We start from the raw sequence: 24,277 nt of genomic DNA on the forward strand, positions 1-24,277 counted from the left end.
CTATTGAGATGATCATATGGTTTTTCTCCTTCAGTTTGTTAATATGATGTATCACGTTGATTGATTTGCGTATATTGAAGAATCCTTGCATTCCTGGAATAAACCCCACTTGATCATGGTGTATAATCCTTTTAATGTGCTGTTGGATTCTGTTTGCTAGTATTTTGTTGAGGATTTTTGCATCTATGTTCATCAGTGATATTGGCCTGTAGTTTTCTTTCTTTGTGACATCTTTGCCTGGTTTTGGTATCAGGGTGATGGTGGCCTCGTAGAATGAGTTGGGGAGTGTTCCTCCCTCTGCAATATTTTGGAAGAGTTTGAGAAGGATAGGTGTTAGCTCTTCTCTAAATGTTTGATAGAATTTGCCTGGGAAGCCATCTGGTCCTGGGCTTTTGTGTTTTGGAAGATTTTTAATCACAGTTTCAATTTCAGTGCTTGTGATTGGTCTATTCATATTTTCTATTTCTTCCTGGTTCAGTCTTGGCAGGTTGTGCATTTCTAAGAATCTGTCCATTTCTTCCAGGTTGTCCATTTTATTGGCATAGAGTTGCTTGTAGTAATCTCTGATGATCGTTTGTATTTCTGCAGTGTCAGTGGTTACTTCTCCTTTTTCATTTATAATTCTGTTAATTTGAGTCTTCTCCCTTTTTCTCTTGATGAGTCTGGCTAATGGTTTATCAATTTTGTTTATCTTCTCAAAGAACCAGCTTTTAGTTTCATTGATTTTTGCTATTGTTTCCTTCATTTCTTTTTCATTTATTTCTGATCTGATCTTTATGATTTCTTTCCTTCTGCTAGCTTTGGGGTTTTTTTGTTCTTCTTTCTCTAATTGCTTTAGGTGCAAGGTTAGGTTGTTTATTCGAGATGTTTCCTGTTTCTTGATGTAGGCTTGTATTGCTATAAACTTCCCTCTTAGAACTGCTTTTGCTGCATCCCATAGGTTTTGGATCGTCGTGTCTCCATTGTCATTTGTTTCTAGGTATTTTTTGATTTCCCCTTTGATTTCTTCAGTGATCACTTCGTTATTAAGTAGTGTATTGTGTAGCCTCCATGTGTTTGTATTTTTTACAGATCTTTTCCTGTAATTGATATCTAGTCTCATAGCGTTGTGGTCGGAAAAGATACTTGATACGATTTCAATTTTTTTAAATTTACCAAGGCTTGATTTGTGACCCAAGATATGATCTATCCTGGAGAATGTTCCATGAGCACTTGAGAAAAATGTGTATTCTGTTGTTTTTGGGTGGAATGTCCTATAAATATCAATTAAGTCCATCTTGTTTAATGTATCATTTAAAGCTTGTGTTTCCTTATTTATTTTCATTTTGGATGATCTGTCCATTGGTGAAAGTGGGGTGTTAAAGTCCCCTACTATGATTGTGTTACTGTCGATTTCCCCTTTTATGGCTGTTAGTATTTGCCTTATGTATTGAGGTGCTCCTATGTTGGGTGCATAAATATTTACAATTGTTATATCTTCCTCTTGGATCAATCCCTTGATCATTATATAGTGTCCTTCTTTGTCTCTTGTAATAGTCTTTATTTTAAAGTCTATTTTGTCTGATATGAGAATTGCTACTCCAGCTTTCTTTTGATTTCCATTTGCATGGAATATCTTTTTCCATCCTCTCACTTTCAGTCTGTATGTGTCTCTAGGTCTGAAGTGGGTCTCTTGTAGACAGCATATATATGGGTCTTGTTTTTGTATCCATTCAGCCAGTCTTTGTCTTTTGGTGGGAGCATTTAATCCATTTACATTTAAGGTAATTATCGATGCGTATGTTCCTATTCCCATTTTCTTAAATGTTTTGGGTTTGTTATTGTAGGTGTTTTCCTTCTCTTGTGTTTCTTGCCTAGAGAAGTTCCTTTAGCATTTGTTGTAAAGCTGGTTTGGTGGTGCTGAACTCTCTCAGCTTTTGCTTGTCTGTAAAGGTTTTAATATCTCCATCAAATCTGAATGAGATCCTTGCTGGGTAGAGTAATCTTGGTTGTAGGTTTTTCTCCTTCATCACTTTAAGTATATCCTGCCACTCCCTTCTGGCTTGCAGAGTTTCTGCTGAAAGATCAGCTGTTAACCTTATGGGGATGCCCTTGTGTGTTATTTGTTGTTTTTCCCTTGCTGCTTTTAATATGTTTTCTTTATATTTAATTTTTGATAGTTTGATTAATATGTGTCTTGGTGTGTTTCTCCTTGGATTTATCCTGTATGGGACTCTGTGCTTCCAGGACTTGATTAACTATTTCCTTTCCCATATTAGGGAAGTTTTCAACTATAATCTCTTCAAATATTTTCTCAGTCCCTTTCTTTTTCTCTTCTTCTTCTGGGACCCCTATAATTCGAATGTTGGTGTATTTAATGTTGTCCCAGAGGTCTCTGAGACTGTCCTCAGTTCTTTTCATTCTTTTTTCTTTATTCTGCTCTGCAGTAGTTATTTCCACCATTTTATCTTCCAAGTCACTTATCCGTTCTTCTGCCTCAGTTATTCTGCTATTGATCCCATCTAGAGTATTTTTAATTTCATTTATTGTGCTTTTCATCGTTGCTTGGTTCCTCTTTAGTTCTTCTACGTCCTTGTTAAATGTTTCTTGCATTTTGTCTATTCTATTTCCAAGATTTTGGATCATCCTTACTATCATTATTCTGAATTCTTTTTCAGGTAGACTACCTATTTCCTCTTCATTTGTTAGGTCTGGTGTGTTTTGACCCTGCTCCTTCATCTGCTGTGTGTTTTTCTGTCTTCTCATTTTGCTTATCTTACTGTGTTTGGGGTCTCCTTTTCACAGGCTGCAGGTTCGTAGTTCCCCTTGTTTTTGGTATCTGTCCCCAGTGGCTAAGGTTGGTTCAGTGGGTTGTGTAGGCTTCCTGGTGGAGGGAACTAGTGCCTGTGTTCTGGTGGATGAGGCTGGATGTTGTCTTTCTGGTGGGCTCGTCCACGTCTGGTGGTGTGTTTTGGGGTGTCTGTGGCCTTATTATGGTTTTAGGCAGCCTCTCTGTTAGTGGATGGGGCTGTGTTCCCGTCTTGCTAGTTGTTTGGCATAGGGTGTCCAGCACTGTAGCTTGCTGGTCGTTGAGTGAAGCTGGGTCTTAATGTTGAGATGGAGATCTCTGAGAGATTTTCGCCATTTGGTATTACGTGGAGCTGGGAGGTCTCTCGTGGACCAGTGTCCTGAAGTTGGCTCTCCCACCTCAGAGGCACAGTCCTGATGCCTGGCTGGAGCACCAAGAGCCTTTCATCCACACGGCTCAGAATAAAAGGGAGAAAAAATGGAAAGAAAGAAAGAAAGAGGATAAAATAAAATAAAATAAAGCAATTATAATAAAAAATAAGAAAAAAATTATTAAGAAAAAATTTATTAAGAAAAATTTTTTTTAATTTTTTAAAACAAAAAATATGAAAAAACTTATTAAAAAATTTTTTTAATTTTTTAAAAATAGAAAATAAGGAAAAAATTATTAAGAAAACATTTATTGGGAAAAAAATTTTTTTAAGTAAAAAAAAAAAAACAAAAACGGACGGACCTAACCCTAGGACTAACGGTGAGAGCAAAGCTATACAGACAAAATCTCACCCAGAAGCATACACATATACACTCACAAAAAAAGGAAAAGGGGAAAAGTTAATATATCCTGCTCCCAAAGTCCACCTCCTAAATTTGGGATGATTCGTTGTCTATTCAGGTATTCAACAGATGCAGGCACATCAAGTTGTTTGTGGAGCTTTAATCCGCTGCTTCTGAGGCTGCTGGGAGAGATTTCCCTTTCTCTTCTTTGTTCGTACAGCTCCCGGGGTTCAGCTTTGGATTTGGCCCCGCCTCTGCGTGTAGGTCGCCTGAGGGCGTCTGTTCCCCGCCCAGACAGAACGGGGTTAAAGGAGCAGCTGATTCGGGGGCTCTGGCTCAGTCAGGCCGGGGGGAGGGAGCGGTACGGAGGAGGCGGGGCGAGCCTGCGGCGGCAGAAGCCGGCGTGACGTTGCAGCAGCCCGAGGCACGCCGTGCGCTCTCCCGGGGAAGCCGTCCCCAGATTACGGGAGCCTGGCCGTGGCGGGCTGCACAGGCTCCCGGGAGGGGCGGTGTGGAGAATGACCTGTGCTCGCCCACAGGCTTTTTGGTGGCGGCAGCAGCAGCCTTAGCGTCTCATGCCCGTCTCTGGGGTCCGCGCTGATAGCCGCGGCTCGCGCCTGTCTCTGGAGTTCGTTTAAGTGGCGCTCTGAATCCCCTCTCCTTGCACGCCGCGAAACAAAGAGGCAAGAAAAAGTCTCTTGCCTCTTCAGCAGCTGCAGACTTTTTCTCGGGCACCCTCCCGGCTAGTTGTGGTGCGCTAGCCCCTGCAGGCTGTGTTCACGCAGCCAACCCCAGTCTTCTCCCTGGGATCCGACCGAAGCCCGCGCCTCAGTTCCCAGCCCCCGCCCGCCCTGGCGGGTGAGCATACAAGCCTCTCGGGCTGGTGAGTGCTGCTCGGCGCCGAGCCTCTGTGCGGGAATCTCTCCGTTTTTCCCTCTGCATCTCTGTTGCTGTGGGATCCGCGCTGATAGCCGCGGCTCGCGCCCGTCTCTGGAGCTCGTTTAGGCGGCGCTCTGAATCCCCTCTCCTTGCACGCCGCGAAACAAAGAGGCAAGAAAAAGTCTCTTGCCTCTTCGGCAGCTGCAGTCTTTTTCCCGGACTCCCTCCCGGCTAGCACCGAAGCCCGAGCCCCAGCTCCCAGCCCCCGCCCGCCCCGGCGGCTGAGCAGACAAGCCTCTCGGGCTGGTGAGTGCTGGTCGGCACCGCTCCTCTGTGCGGGAATCTCTCCGCTTTGCCCTCTGCACCACTGTGGCTGCGCTCTCCTCCGTGGCTCTGAAGCTTCCCCCCTCTGCTACCCGCAGTCTCTGCCCACGAAGGGGCTTCCTAGTGTGTGGAAACCTTTCCTCCTTCACAGCTCCCTCCCACTGGTGCAGGTCCCGTCCCTATTCTTTTGTCTCTGTTATTTCTTTTTTCTTTTGCCCTACCCAAGTACGTGGGGATTTTCTTGCCTTTTGGGAGGTCTGACGTCTTCTGCCAGCGTTCAGTGGGTGTTCTGTAGGAGCAGTTCCACGTGTAGATGTATTTCTCATGTATCTGTGGGGAGGAAGGTGATCTCCGCGTCTTACTCTTCCGCCATCTTGCCCCTCCTCAGAAGTATGACTTGATAACATCGCTTAGCTTTCTCTATCTCTTCACTAAAAAGAAAAAAAAAAAAACAAAACCCTCTTTCCCTCACCTTGCCTTTTCCCCTCCTTCCCAAAAAGAACAGTGTGATTTCTGGCCTGAGATGCTAGGATGTTGGGGCCCCTGATGCTTGTGGTTGAAATACTCCAGTCGCAGAAGCTCTCTTGCAGGTTTCCCACATGTGCAAGTGTTACACGGTAGGTTTCTAAAGTGTGTTCTTTTCTTCCTTAAGGAGTTTGTAAAAGGGTGATGTGTCCATCTGCATAACAGAAATCAAAGTTAAGTTAAATGTGATTTATTTTATAAAATCTTACTGCACAGGTACCTTTGTAGGAATGTGGACACTCAAAAGTAGGGCATATCTCAACTCTCTCACTATTTCAAATAAACCACAGCAAGAATAAAAATACACCTATTCTGGCACACCAGACCCTTCAGGCTTGGTTCCTACCTGACTTCCCAGACTCATCCCTGTGGTGGCCACCACCCACTCCTCCCAACACCCAACACCTGAAACTGAGCACCATGAGTCACTTCTGATCCAGCCTTCCAGGCTGTTTACACTGCTCTCCACATGCATAGATTTTCTCTACTGTCCATCTGACAAGTAGATTCTCAGTTCTCTAGGAAGTTTTTTTTAAACCCTCAAAGCACTCCCAGGAGAAGTGATGGCTCTCTTCTTAGTTTCCCAAGAAGTCTTGTGTTATGACACCTACACACATCACTAAACTTATTTCCTGTCTCCTTAAACCGTGGCTCCTCGTCTTATCATTGTGCTCCTAATATCTAGCCCATAGGCACTTAAGATAATTCTTAGGTGAATAAATATAAAACAGAACTTCCTTTTCATGAGGAACTTCCTTTTCATGAGAATTGGTGGCCTTGAAGAGCAAGAAACACACGTAGTGAAGGCAACCAACATTTTTCTTTTGCTATATTCTATCTGTTGAGTATTGTCCTAAATACTTTATTATAATATTTAGTGCTCAAGTAATCCAATGAGGTAGCTATTGAAATTCCTTAAGTCCCAATGAGGAAATAAAGGTTTAGAGAAAATAAGTAACTTGCCCAAAGAATCACATGTGTAACAAACAGGCAGCCAGAAGAGAAACCCAGGTTTTCTCGCTGGAGCGCCTTGGTGCTTCTCCACATAACAAGCAACAATCAATAAGAGGGGAAACATTTAAATTTTGCTGCCTAGTGCCGAAAGCAAAAATGTTCAGTTTCCAATTCAAAGGTCACTTTTCCTTATGACCAAAACTGGCTCTTTTGAAAGAGTCCTGGTAAAAATATTTCATCATGTATCTTTGCCTCTTGCACATATCTGTAAGCACTGCTGCTCTTCTCTTTGCTATTCTGATTTCTCCTGACGCCAAGGGCAGAGGTCTTTCACCTTAGTGTTAGAAGTTCCAAGTGGGACAAAGGACTACAGTTACAGATGGTGCTCCAGAAAATCTTTTGTCTAATCTTTTTTTAAGACTGACAAATCTTTTTTCGTTTTCATTTAACAAAGATTTTTATTGAGGACTTTCTACATCGATGGAGGTGTTGGATTACAACGGTGAACCAGATGCCCACCAAGATATTACAGCCTACAGCATACTTTTGAAGATCGAGAGTTAAGGCAAGCGAAAATCCTTCATAGGCTCTGCAACTAGAAGGGTTATTACTCATTCTAGTTACCAATTGGTTTAAAATAATGTTTTTTTTGACCCCTTATGGTTCTGCAGATTGACTGGGCTGAGCTGGGTGGTTCTCATCTCATGAGGGTACAGTCAGATGCTGGCGGGGGCTGCAGTCATCTGAAGGCTTGACTGGGCTGGATGTCTGAGATACCCACTCACGTGCCTGGCACTTGATACTGGCTGTGGGCTGGGGGCTCTGCTGAGTCAAGTCATGTGGCCTTCCCATGTAACTCGGGCTGCTTCTTATGGCACAGTGGCTGGGTTCTGAGAGGGAGGGGTAAAACACTCTCAAACTCCACTTTGTCAGGCAGGGCTCCCAGAGGTAGCAGGCCAGAGTGTCTCATGCCACTCTCCGCCTTGATCAGCCAGCTCCAACCACAACATCCTTCCTTCTGTACTTCAAATCCTTTTGGAACAGGCTGTTTCCTCCACCTGAAATGCTGTCCCTTCATCTCTATGTCCTGTCTTCCACACTCACACCATTTCCTGGGTAACTCCTTCTCATTTTTCAGATTTTAGCCCAAATTATTATCACTTCAAGAGCAGCAAATTTTTTTTTTCTCGGCCACGCCATGTGGCTTGCAGGATCTTAGTTCCCTGATCAGGGATCGAACCCGTACCCCCTGCAGTGGAAGCGCAGAGTCCTAATCACTGGACTGCCAAATAATTCCAAGAGCAGCAAGTCTCTAAGTAAAGTTTCACCATATGATTCTCCTATTTCTCTTTTAACTTCTTCTTGTTAAATAATCATAGACTCACAGGAAGTTGCAAAAACTGTAGAGTCCTGTGTACCCTTCATCCAGCTTCCCTGAATGACAGCAGGTAGTAACTATAATACAAAATCAAACCCAGGACGTTGACATTGGTATAATACTGTTATCAGACTACTCTAACTTCTTAAAAGTATTTTTTTCTTTTACAAAATTATGGACACAATTCCCATACAGTTTTTCCTTTTATTTGGTAGAGTAGGTAAAGGTGGGTCACAGGTCTTATGGTAATGATGAGCTCCCCTCCCTATTTTTTATGTAAAACTATATGGCCTTAGATAAGAATACCGTTAATATATCTTATATTAACAAATGACTTTTCAGATGTTAATTTTTGATAAAGCAAAACTGACCCAGAGAAAAAGTACATACTAGGTAAAAAAAAAAAAAAAAAAAATTGGCAGAAGAGCAGACACTGAACCTCGAGTACATACTAAGGATGTTGCCAGACAAAAGAGCAAAGCAATGCAAAGACATAATCCTTTCCTCAAAAGGTTCACAAACTAGAAGCAGGCACCTGAAATGAAGATGTGAGTAAGAAAAATGAATCAAAAAGACTTCTTATTATTGAGACCTGGAAACAAGTTGCTGCTTTTTGTGTCAGGAAACAGAAACACACTTTGGCCTGAATTCAGAAGTTCGTTCTGGTGAACAAAATCACCATCACTGTTTACAGTTGGACAGAGCTGGAGAATCGTAGGATGGAACTAAGAAAATAAGAGTTGAATTCAAGCAAACAGCACACAGGGGACCCATCTGTGTTTAGTTAGTACCCAAGGGCCATACTTTTCAAAACCTTCTACTATGATGTCACCTTCAAGCCATATGAACACATCATCTTCCTCCTAAGAGTTCCTCACCTCCATCAATGTCACAGCATTTTCCTAGCCAATTTTTTTCCTCCCTCCACCTTTCACATCTAGACTATGGATATTTCTCACAGCCACCCGTTCTTCTCTCTTTTCACTAGCCCAACTCAGAGCCTCATTACACTCCTTTTTAAAAAAATAAAATAAAATAAAAGCATTATATTTAGCTTCCCTGATTTGAAGCCTGTATCAGTTCCCCAAGGCTACTGTAACCAATTACCACAAATTTGGTGGCTTAACATGGAAAGCAGTATGGAGGTTACCCAAAAAATTAAAAACAGAACTACTACATGATCCAGCGATTCCACTTCTGGGTATATATCTGAAGGAAATGAAATCAGCACTGCATGTTCATTGCCACATTATTCACAGTAGCCAAAATTTGGAAACAATCTAAGTATCCATCAAAGTATGACTAGATAAAGAAAATGTGGTATATACATAAAATGGAGTACTGTTCAGCCATAAAAAGAAGGAAATCCTGCATTTGTGGCAACACAAATGAACCTGGAGGGCATTATGCTAAGTGAAATAAGCCAGGCAGAGAAAGACACATTTTTTGGTAGAAACTTTAGGACATTCTGTATGTGTATATGATCATATCATCTGCAAAGACAATTTTACTTCTTCCTTTCTGATTTGAATGCCATTTTTTTTTTCTTGCCTGATTACTCTGGCTAGAATGCCCAGTACTATGTTGACTAGGAGTCGGGAGTGGGGACTCTTATCTCATTCCTGATCTTAGAGGAAAACCTTTCAACCTTTCACCAATGAGTATGCTGTTAGCTGTAGACTTACAATATATGGCCTTTATTGTGTTAAGGTACATTGCCTATATAACCAATTTGTTGAAAGTTTTTATCATGAAAGGATGTTGTATTTTGTCAAATTCTTTTCTGCATCTACTGAGATGATCTCATTTTTATTTTTCATTTTATTAATTTTATTTAATAAAAATAATTTATTAATAAATTATTGATTTGCATATCTTGAACCACCCTTGCATCCCAGGGATAAAGCCCCCTTGATCATGCTGTATGATCCTTCTAATGTGCAGTTAAATTCAGTTTACTAGCATTTTATCAAGAATTTTTGCATCTATATTCATCACAGATATTTGTCTGTCGTTTCCGTGTAATGTTCATACTTGGCTTTTTAATCAGGACAATGCTGGCCTCGTACAATGACTTTGGAAGTGGTCCCTCCTATTCAATTTTTTGGAAGAGTTTGAGAAAGATTGGTGTTATTCTTCTTTAAATGTTTGGTAGAATTCACCAGTGAAACCATCGGGCCCTGGGTTTTTCTTTGTTGGGAGGTTTTGGTTTACTGACTTAATCTCCTTACTCATTATTGGTCTATTCAGATTTTTGACTTCTTCATGATTCAGTCTTGGTATGGTGTATGTTTCTAAGAATTTATCAGTTTGTTTTTATCCAATTTGTTGGTGTATAACTGTTTATAGTAGTCTCTTATGAACCTTTTTATTTCTGTGCCATCAGCTGGAATTTCTCCTCTTTCATTTCCAATTTTATTTGATTTCTCTGTTTTTCTTTCTAGCTAGTTTTGTCAATATTGCTTATCTTTTAAAAAAAAGTTATTATTTTCATTGTTCTTTTCTTTTGTTTTTCTAGTTTTTAATTTATTTCTGTTCTGATCTTATTTCCTTTCTGCTGATAACTTTGGTCTTAGTTTATTTTTCTTTTCCTAGTTTCTTGAAGTGTAAAGGTAGCTTTTCTGAGATCTTTCTCATTTCTTAATGTAGGCATTCATCTCCATAAACTTCCCTCTTAAAACATCTTTTGCTGCATCTCATAGGTTTTGGTATGTTGTGTTTCCATCTTCATTTGCTTCAAGATATTTTTTAAAATTTCCCCTTTGTTTTTTTCCTTAACCCATTGGTTGTTCAGGAGTGTTTAATTTCCATATTACTGTTAATTTTCCAACTTTCCTCCTGTCATTGATTTTAAGTTTCTATCACTGTGGTTGGAAAAGATACTTGCTATCATTTTAATCTTCTTAAATTTACTAACACTTGCTTTGTGACTTATCATATGATCTCTCCTGGAGAATTTTACATGTGTACTTGAGAAGCATGTGTATTCTGCTGCTGCTGGATGGAATGTTCCCTACATGTCTACTAATCCATTTGGTCTAAAGTGTAGTTCAGATCCAACATTTCTTTGTTGATGATCTCTTTATTGTTGAAAGTAGGATATTGAAGTCCCCTACTATTATAGTATTGTTGTCTATTTCTCACTTCAGATCTCTTAGTATTTGCTGAATATATTTAGGTGCTCCAATGTTGGGCACATATATATTCACAACTGTGATATCTTCTTGATGAATTGACTCCTTTATCGTTATATAATGACCTTCTTTGTCTCTTGTTATTGTTTTTGGCTTTAAGTCTATTTTCCCTGATATAAGTATAGCTAGCTCTGCTCTCTTTTGGTTTCTACTTGCATGGAGTATCTTTTTCTATGCCTTCACTTTGAGCCTATGTGTGTCCTTAACGTTGAAGTAAGTCTCTTGTAGTCAGCATATAATTGGGTCTTGTTTTGTTAACCATCCAGCCACTCTATGCCTTTTAATTGGAGAATTTAATCAACATACGTTTACAGTAATTATTGATAGGTAATGACTTCTTAGTGCTATCTTGTTAATTGCTTTCTGGCTATTTTGTAGTTCCCTTGTTCCTTTCTTCCTCTCTTGCTGCCTTCCTTTGTGAATTGATGATTTTCCATAGTGGTATGCTCTGATTCTCTTCTCTTTTGTGAATGTGCTGTAGGGTTTTGCTTTGTGGTTACCATGAAGCTTACATAAAACATCTTACACATATAATAGTTTATTTTACACTGATAACAACTTTGCATACAAAAACTCTAACCTTTTACTCCCAACTTTTATGTTTTTGATGTCAGTTTACCTCTTTTTTTTAAATTTATTTATTTATTTTTGGCTGCGTTGGGTCTTCGTTGCTGCATGCGGGCTTTCTCTAGTTGCAGCGAGCGGGGGCTACTCTTCGTTGTGGTGTGCGGGCTTCTCATTGTGGTGTCTTCTCTTGTTGCGGAGCACGAGCTCTAGGCACGCAGGCTTCAGTAGCCGTGGCGCGCAGGCTTCAGTAGTTGTGGTGCACGGGCTCAGTAGTTGTGGCACATGGGCTTTGTTGCTCTGTGGCATGTGGGATCTTCCCAGACCAGGGCTTGAACCCATGTCCCCTGCATTGGTAGGCAGGTGGATTCTTAACCACTGCGCCACCAGGAAAGCCCACAATTTATCTCTTTATATTGTGTATTTATTAATAAATTGTAGCTATAGCTATTATTAATACTCTTGTCCTTTAACCTTTATACTGTCCTATAACTTTTAATACAGCACCATATTACAGTATCAGAGTATTCTGAAGTTGACTACATGTTACTAATTAGCATCCTTTCATTACAGCTTGAAGAACTCCTGTCAGCATTTCTTGTAAGGCAGGTCTTGCGGTGGTGAATTCTGTCAGCTTTTGTTTGTCTGAGAAAGTCTTTCTCTCTCCTTCGTTTATGAAGGACAACTTTGCTGGACAGAGTACTCTTGATTGGCGGGGCTTTTTTTTTTTTTCCTTTCAGCCCTTTGAATGTATCATCCCACTCTCTCCTGGCCGGTAAGGTTTCTGCTGAGAAATCCACTGATAGCCTTATGGGGGTTCTCTTGAAAGTTATAAGCTTTTTTTCTCTCTTGATGCTTTTAAGATTCCTTGTTTTAGATTTTTAACAGTTTTATTATAACGTGTATTGGAGAGGATCTCTCTAGGGTGATTTTGTTGGGTGGCCTAGAACCTTCGTGAATTTGGAAATCTAAATCTCTGCCCAGGTCTGGAAAATTCTTAGCCACTATTTCTTTAAATAAGCTTTCTGTCCTCTCTTCTCCTTCCAGCACACCAATAATTCACAAATTGGTTCTTTGGATAGTACTCTATATATCATGTCGGCTTTCTCATTCTCTCCTCTGACTAGGTAACTTCCAAGTTCTTCTCTTCTGTCTTCTGACTGACCTATTCTGCTACTGATGCTCTTTATTATATTTTTCATTTCATTCACTGTATTCTTCAGCTTCAGAATTTGTTTGGTTCCTTTTAATATTTTCTATCTCTTTGTTAAATTCCTCATTTTGTTTGTGTATTGTTTTTCTAATTTTGTTGACTTGTCTTTGTGTTTTCTTTGAACTCACAGAGTTTCCTGAAAACAGCATGTTTGAATTCACTACCAGAGAAATCACAGATCTCCATGTCTTGGGTTGGTTACTGGAAGATTATTGTGACCCTTTGGTGGTGTCATGTTTCCTTGATTTTTCATATCCCTTGAAGTTCTGCATTGCTGTCTTCCCATTTGAAGTTAAAGTCACCTCCTCCTGTCTTTATTAACTGGCTTCAGGAGAGAAGTATCTTCCATCAGCCCTGCTAGTGATTCTGAGGCTTTCTCAGACCTTCTCTGGTTACACCTGATCCACACTTCTTGCTCCCTCTTGTGGCAGAATCCTTAAGCTTATATGCCTCCCCTTGATCTGCAATGCACCAAGCCATGTATTGGCTGCCTCCCTTTTGTTTCTCAAAGGTGGCCCTAAAGCTCATTTGTGGTCTCTCCCTGGCCTGCAGATTCAAGCCTGCATTCTTTGTGTGCTTGAATATCACTCACCATCTGCCAGATCTTGCTCTCACCACTGCTGCTGGGAGCACACACAGGGAGCCAGCCACAGGGTCAGGGGGTTTGTGTGGGTGAGGCATACTGAGCACTGGGGACACCCGTGAGCCCGTTGGAGGATCTGCAGGTGAGGCATTCCCAGCGGCTTGAGGGCAGGCTTCTTGAATGTGGTTAGCAGGCTCTGTGTCCCTTTAACACCCTCTGAGGGAGCTATGTGCCATTCTCCATCTCTTCCTGCCTCCCAGTCATGCAGTGCATGTTTCAGTACTCTGGATGTGGGGAGAGAGAAGGAGCTCCTTTGGCAGCCTCCCATGAGCCACATGTCACTCACAAGCTCTCACTTTCCCTGAGAGAAATCACAGGCTGAGATCTCTCTTGGCCCTAAGCTGTGTCCCCTTGGGGGGAGGGGTGGTGCAAGTCAGGTCAAGCTGTTCCTCTCATCCTCTCAATGCTTCCAAACTCAGAGTTTTTTTGCTCCAAAGGTGTGCTGGAACTTCTCATCTGGAAACCAGGACTTGTACAAAGGCTCTCTGGTCTGTGGGTGATTGTCTTAGACAATGTTTTCCAGGGGCTCCTGGACCAAGGCCAAGGGGGGCTGGAGCCAGTTCACAGGTTACTGCAGGGTCCACAGCCAGGACCCAGGTCTTTATCCCTATTAGTTGACTCACGGGGAAGCAAGACTCCTCTTAGGTCCCTTGGCATATGATGCTGGATCCCACAGCTCCCAAAAAGGTACTTTTGTCTGTGCTTGGATGCCAAATTATGTCATTGAGGGAGAAACAAAGGACGTCTTATTCCGCCATGGGGCTGATGCTACCCCTCAAGGGTTTGTTGTTTTAATCTACATTTCTTTGAGAGTGTGCACTTTCTTTCTCCTGAATTTCTTCTTTGGGATTTACTGGACCATGTCCTCTGCCAATTTTTCCTTGGAGGTGATGGCATTTTTTTCCTTTTAAAATTCTTTATATATTAACAATACCAATTATTTATAATAAATATGGCAAATATTGCTCCCAGCTTGTGACTTTCAATCATGTTTATAGTGCGTTTTGGCTGGTCTTTTTATAGTCAGAGTATCATTTTCTGGTGATATTTTCCTTTTTCATCATGTTTTCATGATGATGTATTTAAACTTATGGCACATTTTAATCACCTGCCGCCAGAAGGATCAACTTTGGAAGAGACCAATTACTGGGAAAAGTGATGCATTATCAAAACAGAAAAAGAATTGTATTTTTAAAAATGCAAAAGTATTAAAATCCTGTAAGAGCCCTTTATAAGAGCAATGCAAGATATTCAATGTACATCAGAGTATACACTTCACAACTGTCCATCCTCTGCCCCATCTCAGCCCCTAAAATCCTGTATTCATCTATGTGGCCGGTTTGACAGCCAGCATAAAGTGGAAATGCAAGAATCAGCAGGATCAAGTCCAAGAAGAATGAAGCCAGATGGCTTTGTAGAACCCAATGTGAAAAGACATGTACAATAGGAATTATTACACTGTTTAACCATTCTTACAAAAATTAATGAGAGTTTTTAAAGAAGTCCTTTTTTTAAAGTGCAGAAATGATCTTCAGTAGTCCAACTGGGAGATGATAGATCTACAGGCACTTTAGACAAGATGACTCCAGTCATATAAAAGTTTAGTTTTATTATAGGCACTTTATGCAAACATTGAGTACTTTTTGCTACTTCTATAATCTTTTAGCAAGGTAGTCAGTTACAGTCTGAATAAGAAAATATAAACAAAAATTATACACTTTATTAACAAAATCTACTTTGAATGATTCTATAAATTTTATAATGCAATTCAAACCATTATTTTTCTCCAGTTGATGCTGTTTCTTTCTGTTCCTTCAATTATAGTCTCCGAAGACTGTGAACTGGGTGAAATGATCTTCCACCGCAGCAGGAAATGTTAAATAAGTAACTCTACATAGTTTTCCCAGGGAGTGCTCACTTTTTAAATTTTGATTAAATGCCATATTTTAACACAAATATTAGGCAATATTTAATAGCTCATACGGTCACAGTTCACTGGCGCTTTGCTCCAGCCTGGACACTGACCATGGAGAAATAGATGCCTTTCTGTGCCAGCAGCTGCTGGTGTGTGCCGTGCTCCTTGACTCTGCCGTTCTGAAACACCACTATCAAGTCTGCGTTCTGGATGGTGGACAGGCGGTGAGCGATCACGATGCAGGTGCGTCCTTCTTGGGCTTTGTCCAGGGCTTCTTGGACAACCTGTTCGATAATCACACAAATTAACTCCGATCATGATAATCCACTCCCTTGAATTTCTCCTCCGTAACAAGCCTCACAATTAATTTCTCCAATGATACGTGCTTCTTTAACAGTGGTGTCAATGGAATATAACACAGATTTTTACAAAGCAAGGGATCTGTCATATCAGAAGAATACTGGATCCTAGTTTGGTTTATCTCAAAGTTATGACTGTAAATACAGCCTATGCAATCATTTAGAAGCACTTAGTAGTGTGCCCAGCCTTGCGGCATCCGTCTGGTCTAGCACTACAGTAAATTCAGGAAGCCTGAGCACAGGCCAAACACAGCCTCCTTGAATTTTGTTATTTTTAAGATTAAAAAACCTCAGAATGAGTTTATCTTTCAGATACCTGAATACTCAACTTTTTCTCAAACTGAAAACAATTGCTAGTATTTACCTTCAAGTACAGTCAGCTTTTAACATTGTTCTGTGCTTCCACTTTTTTATATAGTTGTTGAGGAAATGCTGCCAGTAGAAATGGGACTATGCCTCCTGAATGCAGCTTCTTAGATCAATACAAAGTGATCTGGGGCTGATTTTTGGAGCACAAGTGTTATAAGACTAATCTGCCTTGTTTCATCTTAGTTCTCTTGACTAACAGCTACTGAAAATGTTTAAATTCCACTGAAAGTAACAGAACTCAGTATCTGGCTGAATTTTGCTCTCTACTGTAGAAGATAGAAGCATAAATTTAAACCTTTTAAGGGACAACTGCTTCAAGTGTGAATGAGTCCATGTTAAATTCTTACCTTTTCACTTTCTGTATCCAGAGCTGATGTAGCTTCATCCAGAAGCAAAATGTGAGGCTGTCTAACAAGGGCACGAGCTATTGCAATGCGCTGTTTCTGGCCACCAGAGAGCTGAGTTCCTTTGTCTCCTACTCTGGTGTTATATTTCTGTAAATAGGGTTTTGTTATTATGAAAAATAGAATGGATAAAGTTCTGAAAGAGAGTTTGCTTGCAGAAAATAGGATAACCACTTCCATATACACAAAAAAGTTTAGGTTCAGAAGCTAAGAATGGGTTGAAGGAGAGTTAAACAACAAAAACATAGCTCTAAATGGCAGTATTAACCTCTCTTCTTGAAAACAGACGTTTGGGTCTTAAAAGTTATGCTTTAGTGTAGACAAGTCAACATATTTATGAGGAAGATGACTGTTGCAATGTGAGGCTCTTCCAGCCTTCTTGTTTCATTGCATTTGGGACAAAGATTGGTAGGAGGAAGGAAATTTGATTTTAACAGGCTATGCATAATAAAATAATTGAAACTCATTTTATTTATAACCAGCAGGTGATGCTCTCTGCATTATTTTAAAGTGAGGAAGGACACAAGAGGGAGGGGATATGGGATGTATGTATACGTATAGCTGATTCACTTTGTTATACAGCAGCAACTAACACACCATTGTAAAGCAATTATACGCCAATAAAGATGTTAAAAAAAAAATGTCGATTATGATAATATCCTTTAAAAAAAAATAAAGTGAGGAAGGGAAGAAATTCTTGGGATGCTAGCCTTTTGTTGTCTGTTTTTATAAGACTATCTCCAAGGCGTCAACAATTTTAATGGATGCTAAGAAACACTATTCGATATGTAACTTGAAAAGCTGAAATCTCCTGTTTACTTTTGTTTTCAGAGTTCTCCTGAAATTTTTCACATATTGTTTCCCAGAGTAGATAATGCTCACTAAGTATCCAATATGACGATAAGGACAGGAATTAATAGGGTATGGAGGGGAGAGCAGAAATGTAATGTGTAACCTAAAAAAACCATATTATCTTTTTATTTTCAGGTCCTTGCCAGGCTGAAATATTAGTCAAACTGTGGGCTCTGATTCTGACATCCAGAGTTTGACTTTAAAATTCATGTTCTACTTCCTACACTGTTGGTGGGAATGTTAAGCTGGTGCAGCCACTATGGAAAACAGTATGGCGGTTCTTCAGAAAACTAAAAATAGAATTACCGTATGATCCAGCAATCCCACTCCTGGGCATATATCCAGAGAAAACTATAACTCAAAAAGACACATGCACCCCTATGTTCATAGCAGCACTATTCACAATAGCAAGACATGGAAGCAACTTAAATGCCCATCGACAGATGAATAGATAAAGAATATGTGGTACATACATACAATGGAATATTACTCAGCCATAAAAAAGAAAATAATGCCATTTGCAGCAACATGGATGCAACTAGAGATTATCATACTAAGTGAAGTCAGAAAGAGAAAGACAAATACCATTATGATATCACTTATACATTTCCAGAATCTAAAATATGACACAAATGAACCTGTCTACAAGACAGAAACAGACTCACAGACATAGAGAACAGACTTGTGGTTGCCAAGGGGGAAGGAGGGAGGGGAGGGACGGAGTGGGAGGCTGGGGTTAGCACATGTAAGCTATTATATATGGAATGGATACACAACAAGGTCCTACTGTATGGCACAGAGAACTATATTCAGTATCCTATGATAAAGCATAATGAAAAAGAATATTAAAAAAAGAATGTGTATGTATGTGTATATATATATATATATATATATACATATATATATGGCTGAATCACTTTGCTGTACAGCAGAAATTAACATAACATTGTAAATCAACTATCCTTCAATTAAAAAAAAATTCATTCTATGTAGGGTTGCCTGTTTTTACTTGCTATTTCTGGCAACCTTAGTTCTATGGCACTCAACATAGAGCTCTCCACCTGCAGGTGGAGTAAGCGAGCCCAGGGGAGGTTCCGGCAGATGCTAGGGACTGGCCCAACCCAGAGCTGCAGCCACCAGGGAGGCCAGAGCACTGGAGAGAGTCCCATGAGGGTGTAGAGGTTGCCAGGCTGCACTGCCACAGTATTGATCCTGTTGAGGCAGATAAAGGCAGGGCTGTACCCCTGAGAAGAGGAAGCTAGACCAGCCCCCTGCAGGGTGAGGTAAATCCTAGTGCGAACCACTCAGGTGAAGAAGTAGGTCCTTGGACAGAAAATAGGACTTAAGTGGTTTTGCCTTCTCTTTCCAGGTCTAGACATTGAGGAAAAGAATTATGATGTCTACAGGTGTGCTCTGTAGACAGAGCCCAGAGCCCAGAAAGGTAGGTCCCGGTGGTAGGCAAATGTGAGAGGGGCAAGGTATATTTCATAAGCTAGATAATAATTACTCTCTGTATTTGCCTTTGTTAACCCCTAGCCCAGTGGTTCTCAAACTCTACCTGCATCAGTATCACCTGGGATATTAAAACACAGATTGCTAGACCCTACCTCCAAGTTTCTGATTCAGCAGGTCTGGGGTCAGGCCTGAAAATCTTCATTTCTTACAAGATCCCAGGTGACGCTGATGTTCTGGCCCACGCCCAGACTTTGAGAACACTGACCTTGCCATTAGTAAAGGGAATTAAAGTTACATGCTAGCCTTGGGAAGGGCCAATTATCCACAGATGGGCTAGAAGGTTAAAGGAGGGGAGGGGACAACCCCTCTTCCCTGGGGCCTATGATGTGTGGTGACAGCAGTTATCCAAAGAAGAGCCTCCAGAAAAGGAAATCTTGGGAGAGAGTTGGGGTCATAAGGCGTTGCCATCTTTCCCCATGAGGAGAGGACCTTCTCCGCCAGTTTCAGGCTACTGAGATTTTTTAGGGGGGCACTTCCTTAAAATAAAGAACATAACTTGTGATAATGGGGGCGGGTGGGTTAGAGAAGATAGGTCTAGACTGCAAGGCAAAATACAGGACCTAAGAGGCTTAAGAGAGGGCAAGAGGTTCCATTTACCTAACTTCCTAGGAGGAATTCAGAAGGCATCCGTGGGACAACAGCCCAGGGAAGGTTTCAATAATCAGCCCTACAAGCAGAGGTTGGGGCGCATGGAATGTGCAATGGTGAGAGATGACACGACACCACGGACACTCCAATGGCTCAGCCTTACTCAGAGCCTTCTTTCTGGCATGGGGCCAGTTCCCTGGCCTGGCCTGACTCCATAGAGGGAGGTTTGAGGCTTGGGGGAGAGCGGCAAGGAGGTGGAAGGAAGGAAGGTTGGGAGAGAAATGGTGGGGGAGGGTCACGCTTGCTTCTGTGGGCCCTGCACCCAGACTTGGAGGGAAAGGTCTCCCAGGCATCATGTACTTTTTGGTCAGGCTGCTCACAGGGAGTGAGTCGGCTGATCAGGTAAACATCACATCCACTGGGGATGGGAAGTGCGGGCAGATGCTTGTATACAGGTGGACATGTGTTTTAGTTGCTCATTTCACCTTTGGGATCCAGCCCTTTAGAAGTCACAAGCATAGGCCAGGGGGGCTGCCACAGGCTCCCAGGCACCTCATTTGGAGAGAGACTTACATCAGGCAGCGTCTCGACGAAGGGGTGTATGTTGGCCTCCTTGGCTGCCTGCACGATCTCCTCCTGTGACACGACCCGGCTGTTGTCCCCGTAGGCGATGTTCTCGCCGATGCTGCAGTCAAACAGGATGGGCTCCTGGGACACGATGCCCATGTGTGCTCGGAGCCACTGGACATTCAGGTGCTTTATTTCCTTGCCGTCAATTAGCTGAAAACAAGAGATCACAGATCATCTTCAGAACCAGCACATTTTTTGAATTTAGCAAAATTAATATCGTTATTTCATATATTAACATTACCAAGTTATTATGAGACTTTTGTTGTTGTTTTCAGTTTGCATTGTCAAGGTTAACTGAATAAGGTCATAATTGTATGCTTTGAGGAACCATCATATTTCTTCTGTTTTAACCCTATGCATGTGGTAGGCAGGATAATGCACCTCTCCTCCATCCAAGATATCCATGTTCTCACTCATGAAACCTGTGAATGTTATTCACAAGTGTAGATGGAATTACGATGTAAGGTTGCTCATCAGCTGACCTCAAAATGACAAGGTTACCTTAGATTATCCAGGTGGACCCAACATAATCATAACGGTCCTTAACTGTGCAAGAGGGGGGCAGGAGAGTGGGTATCACAGTGGAACAATATGAGGAGGACTCAACCGGTCATTGCCGGCTTTGAAGATGCAGGAAGGGGCCACGGGCTAGAAAAGGTAAGAAAGCAGATTCTCCCCTAGAGCCTCCAGAAGGCACAGAGCCCTGCTGACACCTTGACTTTAGCCCAGTGAGATCCACTTCGGACATCTGACCTCCAGAATTTGTAAGATAAATTTGTGTTGTTTTATCCCACTAAATTTGCTGTAATTTGTTATAGCTGCCACAGGAAACTAATAAAATGCATTCTAATTCTGCGATGTATTCTGGCATCCTTATTCTTATGTATTGATTTTTCACAGGAAAAGTAGCCACCATTAGATTAGAAATAACTAACTGCTATACCATATAATAGGTTTGTAAGTCATGTTTCTGATCTGACCTGTTGGTTAGGATCAAGTTTTTGAGGACTTAAATGAAACAGAAGCGAGCATCAGAAGGTGGCTGTTATATCTCTAAATCGTTGTTGATCTTAGGAATGTGAATTAATGACTCTTAGTTTCTTTGTGTGTAAAATGGGAATGATAATTCCTAAAGTCACAGAATTGAGGATTAAATGAAGTCATGTATGAACCCTACTGAGCACAGTGCTGGGCACAGGGTATGTGAAGGACTGTCTGCGATTTGGATGCTGACCCAAAGGAGCAGGAGGGAGAGGCTGCCCTTTCTCTAGTGACCTGTCTCCCCTTGGATTCTCCTGCAGAAGCCTGGGGCGTACCCATACAGCCTGGCCGATAAAAATCCTTACTCTCTGATGCAGACGTGTCTTCCCCAAAGATCTACTTTGCAAGAGAACGCTGGCATTCAAGTGAGAGCTGTTCATCCTCGCTGAAGAAGACATCAGTGACTCAGCTTCGAGCTTCTATAATACTGGTGATGAGTATATTCTGAACTATATATACACTTTGAATCCCATGTACCTGGCTGGGTGCCTCTGGGAGACAGCTGGCCAGGGGAAGGGTACAGTCTTTGCTGCAGGAAGACAGCTTCTGTTTGTGAAGCTGGCAGGCGCAAGGATGCACGGAAAACACACCCATGACCTTATTAGTACCAAGCCCGGTTGCCATGGAGACTATTCCAAGCATCTATGCTCCAGGCTTCCTCACAGTGTTAAGTGAAGGTGGAAAGTAGAGAGTGAAGAGAGGCAGGAAAAACCATACAAGGATGTGGCAAAACAGCAGATCTTGTTAGATGGAACAGTGTGAAAAACGGAAATCTGAGGAAAGAAAGAGTAGTTTTTTAAAAAACATTTTTCCAGGCTTATACCCCCGGGAGAAAAAATAGACACCATTGAATGAATACAGTCAGACAAATATGACTGATCCCAGCAAGTTTTAATGAGTTTCTCCATCACACTGCATACAAGAAGACGCTTGGGTCTCCTCATCCCCACGCTATACACAGCAACTACAAACTATTTAAAACCTGTGTTTGCTAAAGAATCCTTTCCTTAGGGGAAACACGTTTAGAAGACCAAATATAAAAAGATCAAAGCAGAGCTTCTTTGGCTGAGGCCTGGGTGGCCGTCTGAGGGAAGACCAAGGAAGTCCAGGGAGTCAGTGAACACTGCTCAAAAGATACTGGTCCTGGGACTTCCCTGGCGGTCCAGTGGTTAAGACTCCGCACTTCCAATGCAGGGGCTGTAGGTTTGATCCCTGGTTGGGGAACTAAGATCCCACATGCTGTGTGGCACGGCGGAAAAAAGAAAAAAAAAGAAAAAAAAGATACTGGCCTAAATAAAAACTTAAAGTAACACATTGACAATAACAATGAAAGGCCAAAAAACAAACAAATAAACAAAAACAATGAAAGGCTAAATTAAAATGACGAGCTATCTCTATTCTAAACTTAAATCTATTACCTGATTTCAGTAGCATAATCAAATGTTAAATATTATCCTGCTGTATGTATTTACTCTGAAATGGTAATCATAGATAAAATACTGAGCATTGACTATATTATAGGTCCTGTTGTAAGTACCCCTCATGCCCTCTCTCTCTTGTTTAATATTCACGACAACACTTGCGAGGTAGACGTGATTTTAATCCCCATTTTACCGATGAGGACATGAGCAGAGTTAAGTCACTTGTGCAAGGTCACACTCTTAGTGATTGAGGGAGCTCTGATCGGATCTACACACTACAGGTTGGATTTTAGCAACACAGTGTCTCAGAATTGAAAAATACTTTCTGTCTTCCCTCAAAAGAGCAATGTCTTCATCTTAGCCCAGGCACCCACTGGGTAATACCCAGACAACAGGCTGCTAACTGTGTCCTAAGGGGGAGAGAGGACTCTGGTGGCAGCGCATAGCATGGGCTGGCAAAGGAAGAAAGGAAAGGTCAGGGGAAGACTCAAACCAGAGTGAGTCTCAGTGAAGCTAATGAACTTCAGATTCAAGGACGCCCATTTGCAGGCAAATGCTGGGAGTTGAACGGCGCTCTGGATGGGAGAGAGCCCAGGTCTTCTGGGTAAGCATTTAGGATAACCTGCCTAAAAAGGAGAGGGACCAGAATCTTTAAGGTTTTAATATTTTGTTGTGAATTTTTCTCATTTGAAGGAAATATTCACTTTCGTATCTAATTGTGTGTTCGTAACTTTGTATTCTTTCAAGTAGAGTCCCTGAAATTGTACAACTTTCAGGCCCCACCAAACTTGGAAACTCCACTCTCTGAACAATTCCATAGCTTGGTTTTGCAAGACTTGCCACAATTTGATCTAAACCTTTTAAAGTTATCAGTTCAGAGGTTCTCCACCTCTGGTTGGCATCAGAATCATCTGGGAAAAATCACAAAAATGAAAAGGCTAGGCCCTGACCTTCGTAAATGAGCCGGGGTGGCTGTGTTCTCTATTAGCTCTCTAGGCCATTATGATCCACGCCAGCTTGAGAACCTCCGCTCAGGTCAATGTTTCTCAGAGTGTGATTCGAGGCTCGTTGATGGTCATGAGGATTTCCCGACCTCCTCAGGGTCAAGTCCTTGCTTCAAATGATCATTATGATCAAATGATGCTCAAATGCATAGACTCATTTTTTATGGCAACAAGAACTAATCACAGGACTTCCCTGGCGGTCCAGCAGTTAAGACTCCGAGTGCTTCGGGACTTCCCTGGTGGCACAGTGGATAAGACTCTAAGCTCCCAATGCAGGGGGCCCAGGTTCGATCCCTGGTCAGGGAACTAAATCCCACACGCATGCCACAACTAAGGAGCCCGCATGCCACAACTAAGGAGCTGGCCTGCTGCAACTAAGGAGCTGGCAAGCTGCAATTAAGAAGCCCACCTGCCACAACTAAGACCCGGTGCAACCAACCAAATAAATAAATATTTTTAAAAAAGACTCCAAGCTTCCACTGCAAGGGGTGTGGGTTCAATCCCTGGTGGGGGAACTAAGATCCTGCATGCCACGAGGTGTGGCCAAAAAAAAAAAAAAAAGAACTAATCACTAATAACCTATTAACTGAGTTATTCAGGGTCACTAATTGACATTCATAAATAAAACCTGGCACATTTACTAATGTTTATTGAGGACACTTCCACTAAGAAGTCTGACTGCCGTGGAGCACTTGGCAGTATTTCGAAGCTCTAGTGTAAATGCACAGGAGCAGATCATCGTATTCCCTGCAATGGAGGAGGACACTTTGTTTTCAGGGCATGATCAGTGTTGTCTTGAGATGGTTACTCTCCTATACACTCTGCATTCACTTCCATATTCTTCTGTGTCTGTCCTTCCACATATCAAGGGAGTGGAGGACTAAAAACTGTTTCCCAGGCTCGCTTCTGGTTCTAGAAGTAACTGAGGTTCTACCAGTGAGATG

The 24,277-nt window shown here is 41.6% G+C and overlaps 1 protein-coding gene across 1 annotated transcript in view; it reads right to left on the reverse strand.

Moving 5' to 3' along the window:
* Positions 1-14,824: 14,824 nt before the first annotated feature.
* The window catches only part of ABCB1 (ATP binding cassette subfamily B member 1), a 105,604-nt gene continuing 96,151 nt past the window's right edge, over positions 14,825-24,277 (reverse strand). Inside the window, exons 26-28 of the mRNA XM_061198499.1 lie at positions 19,811-20,017; positions 16,226-16,372; positions 14,825-15,434 (exon numbers count right to left, since the gene is read on the reverse strand). Coding sequence (XP_061054482.1) covers positions 15,228-15,434; positions 16,226-16,372; positions 19,811-20,017 — 561 coding nt within the window. The 3' untranslated portion in view covers positions 14,825-15,227. The remainder of the gene's footprint in view (positions 15,435-16,225; positions 16,373-19,810; positions 20,018-24,277) is intronic.

This window comes from Eubalaena glacialis, chromosome 8, assembly GCF_028564815.1.
Source record: "Eubalaena glacialis isolate mEubGla1 chromosome 8, mEubGla1.1.hap2.+ XY, whole genome shotgun sequence".
NCBI lineage: Eukaryota > Metazoa > Chordata > Mammalia > Artiodactyla > Balaenidae > Eubalaena > Eubalaena glacialis.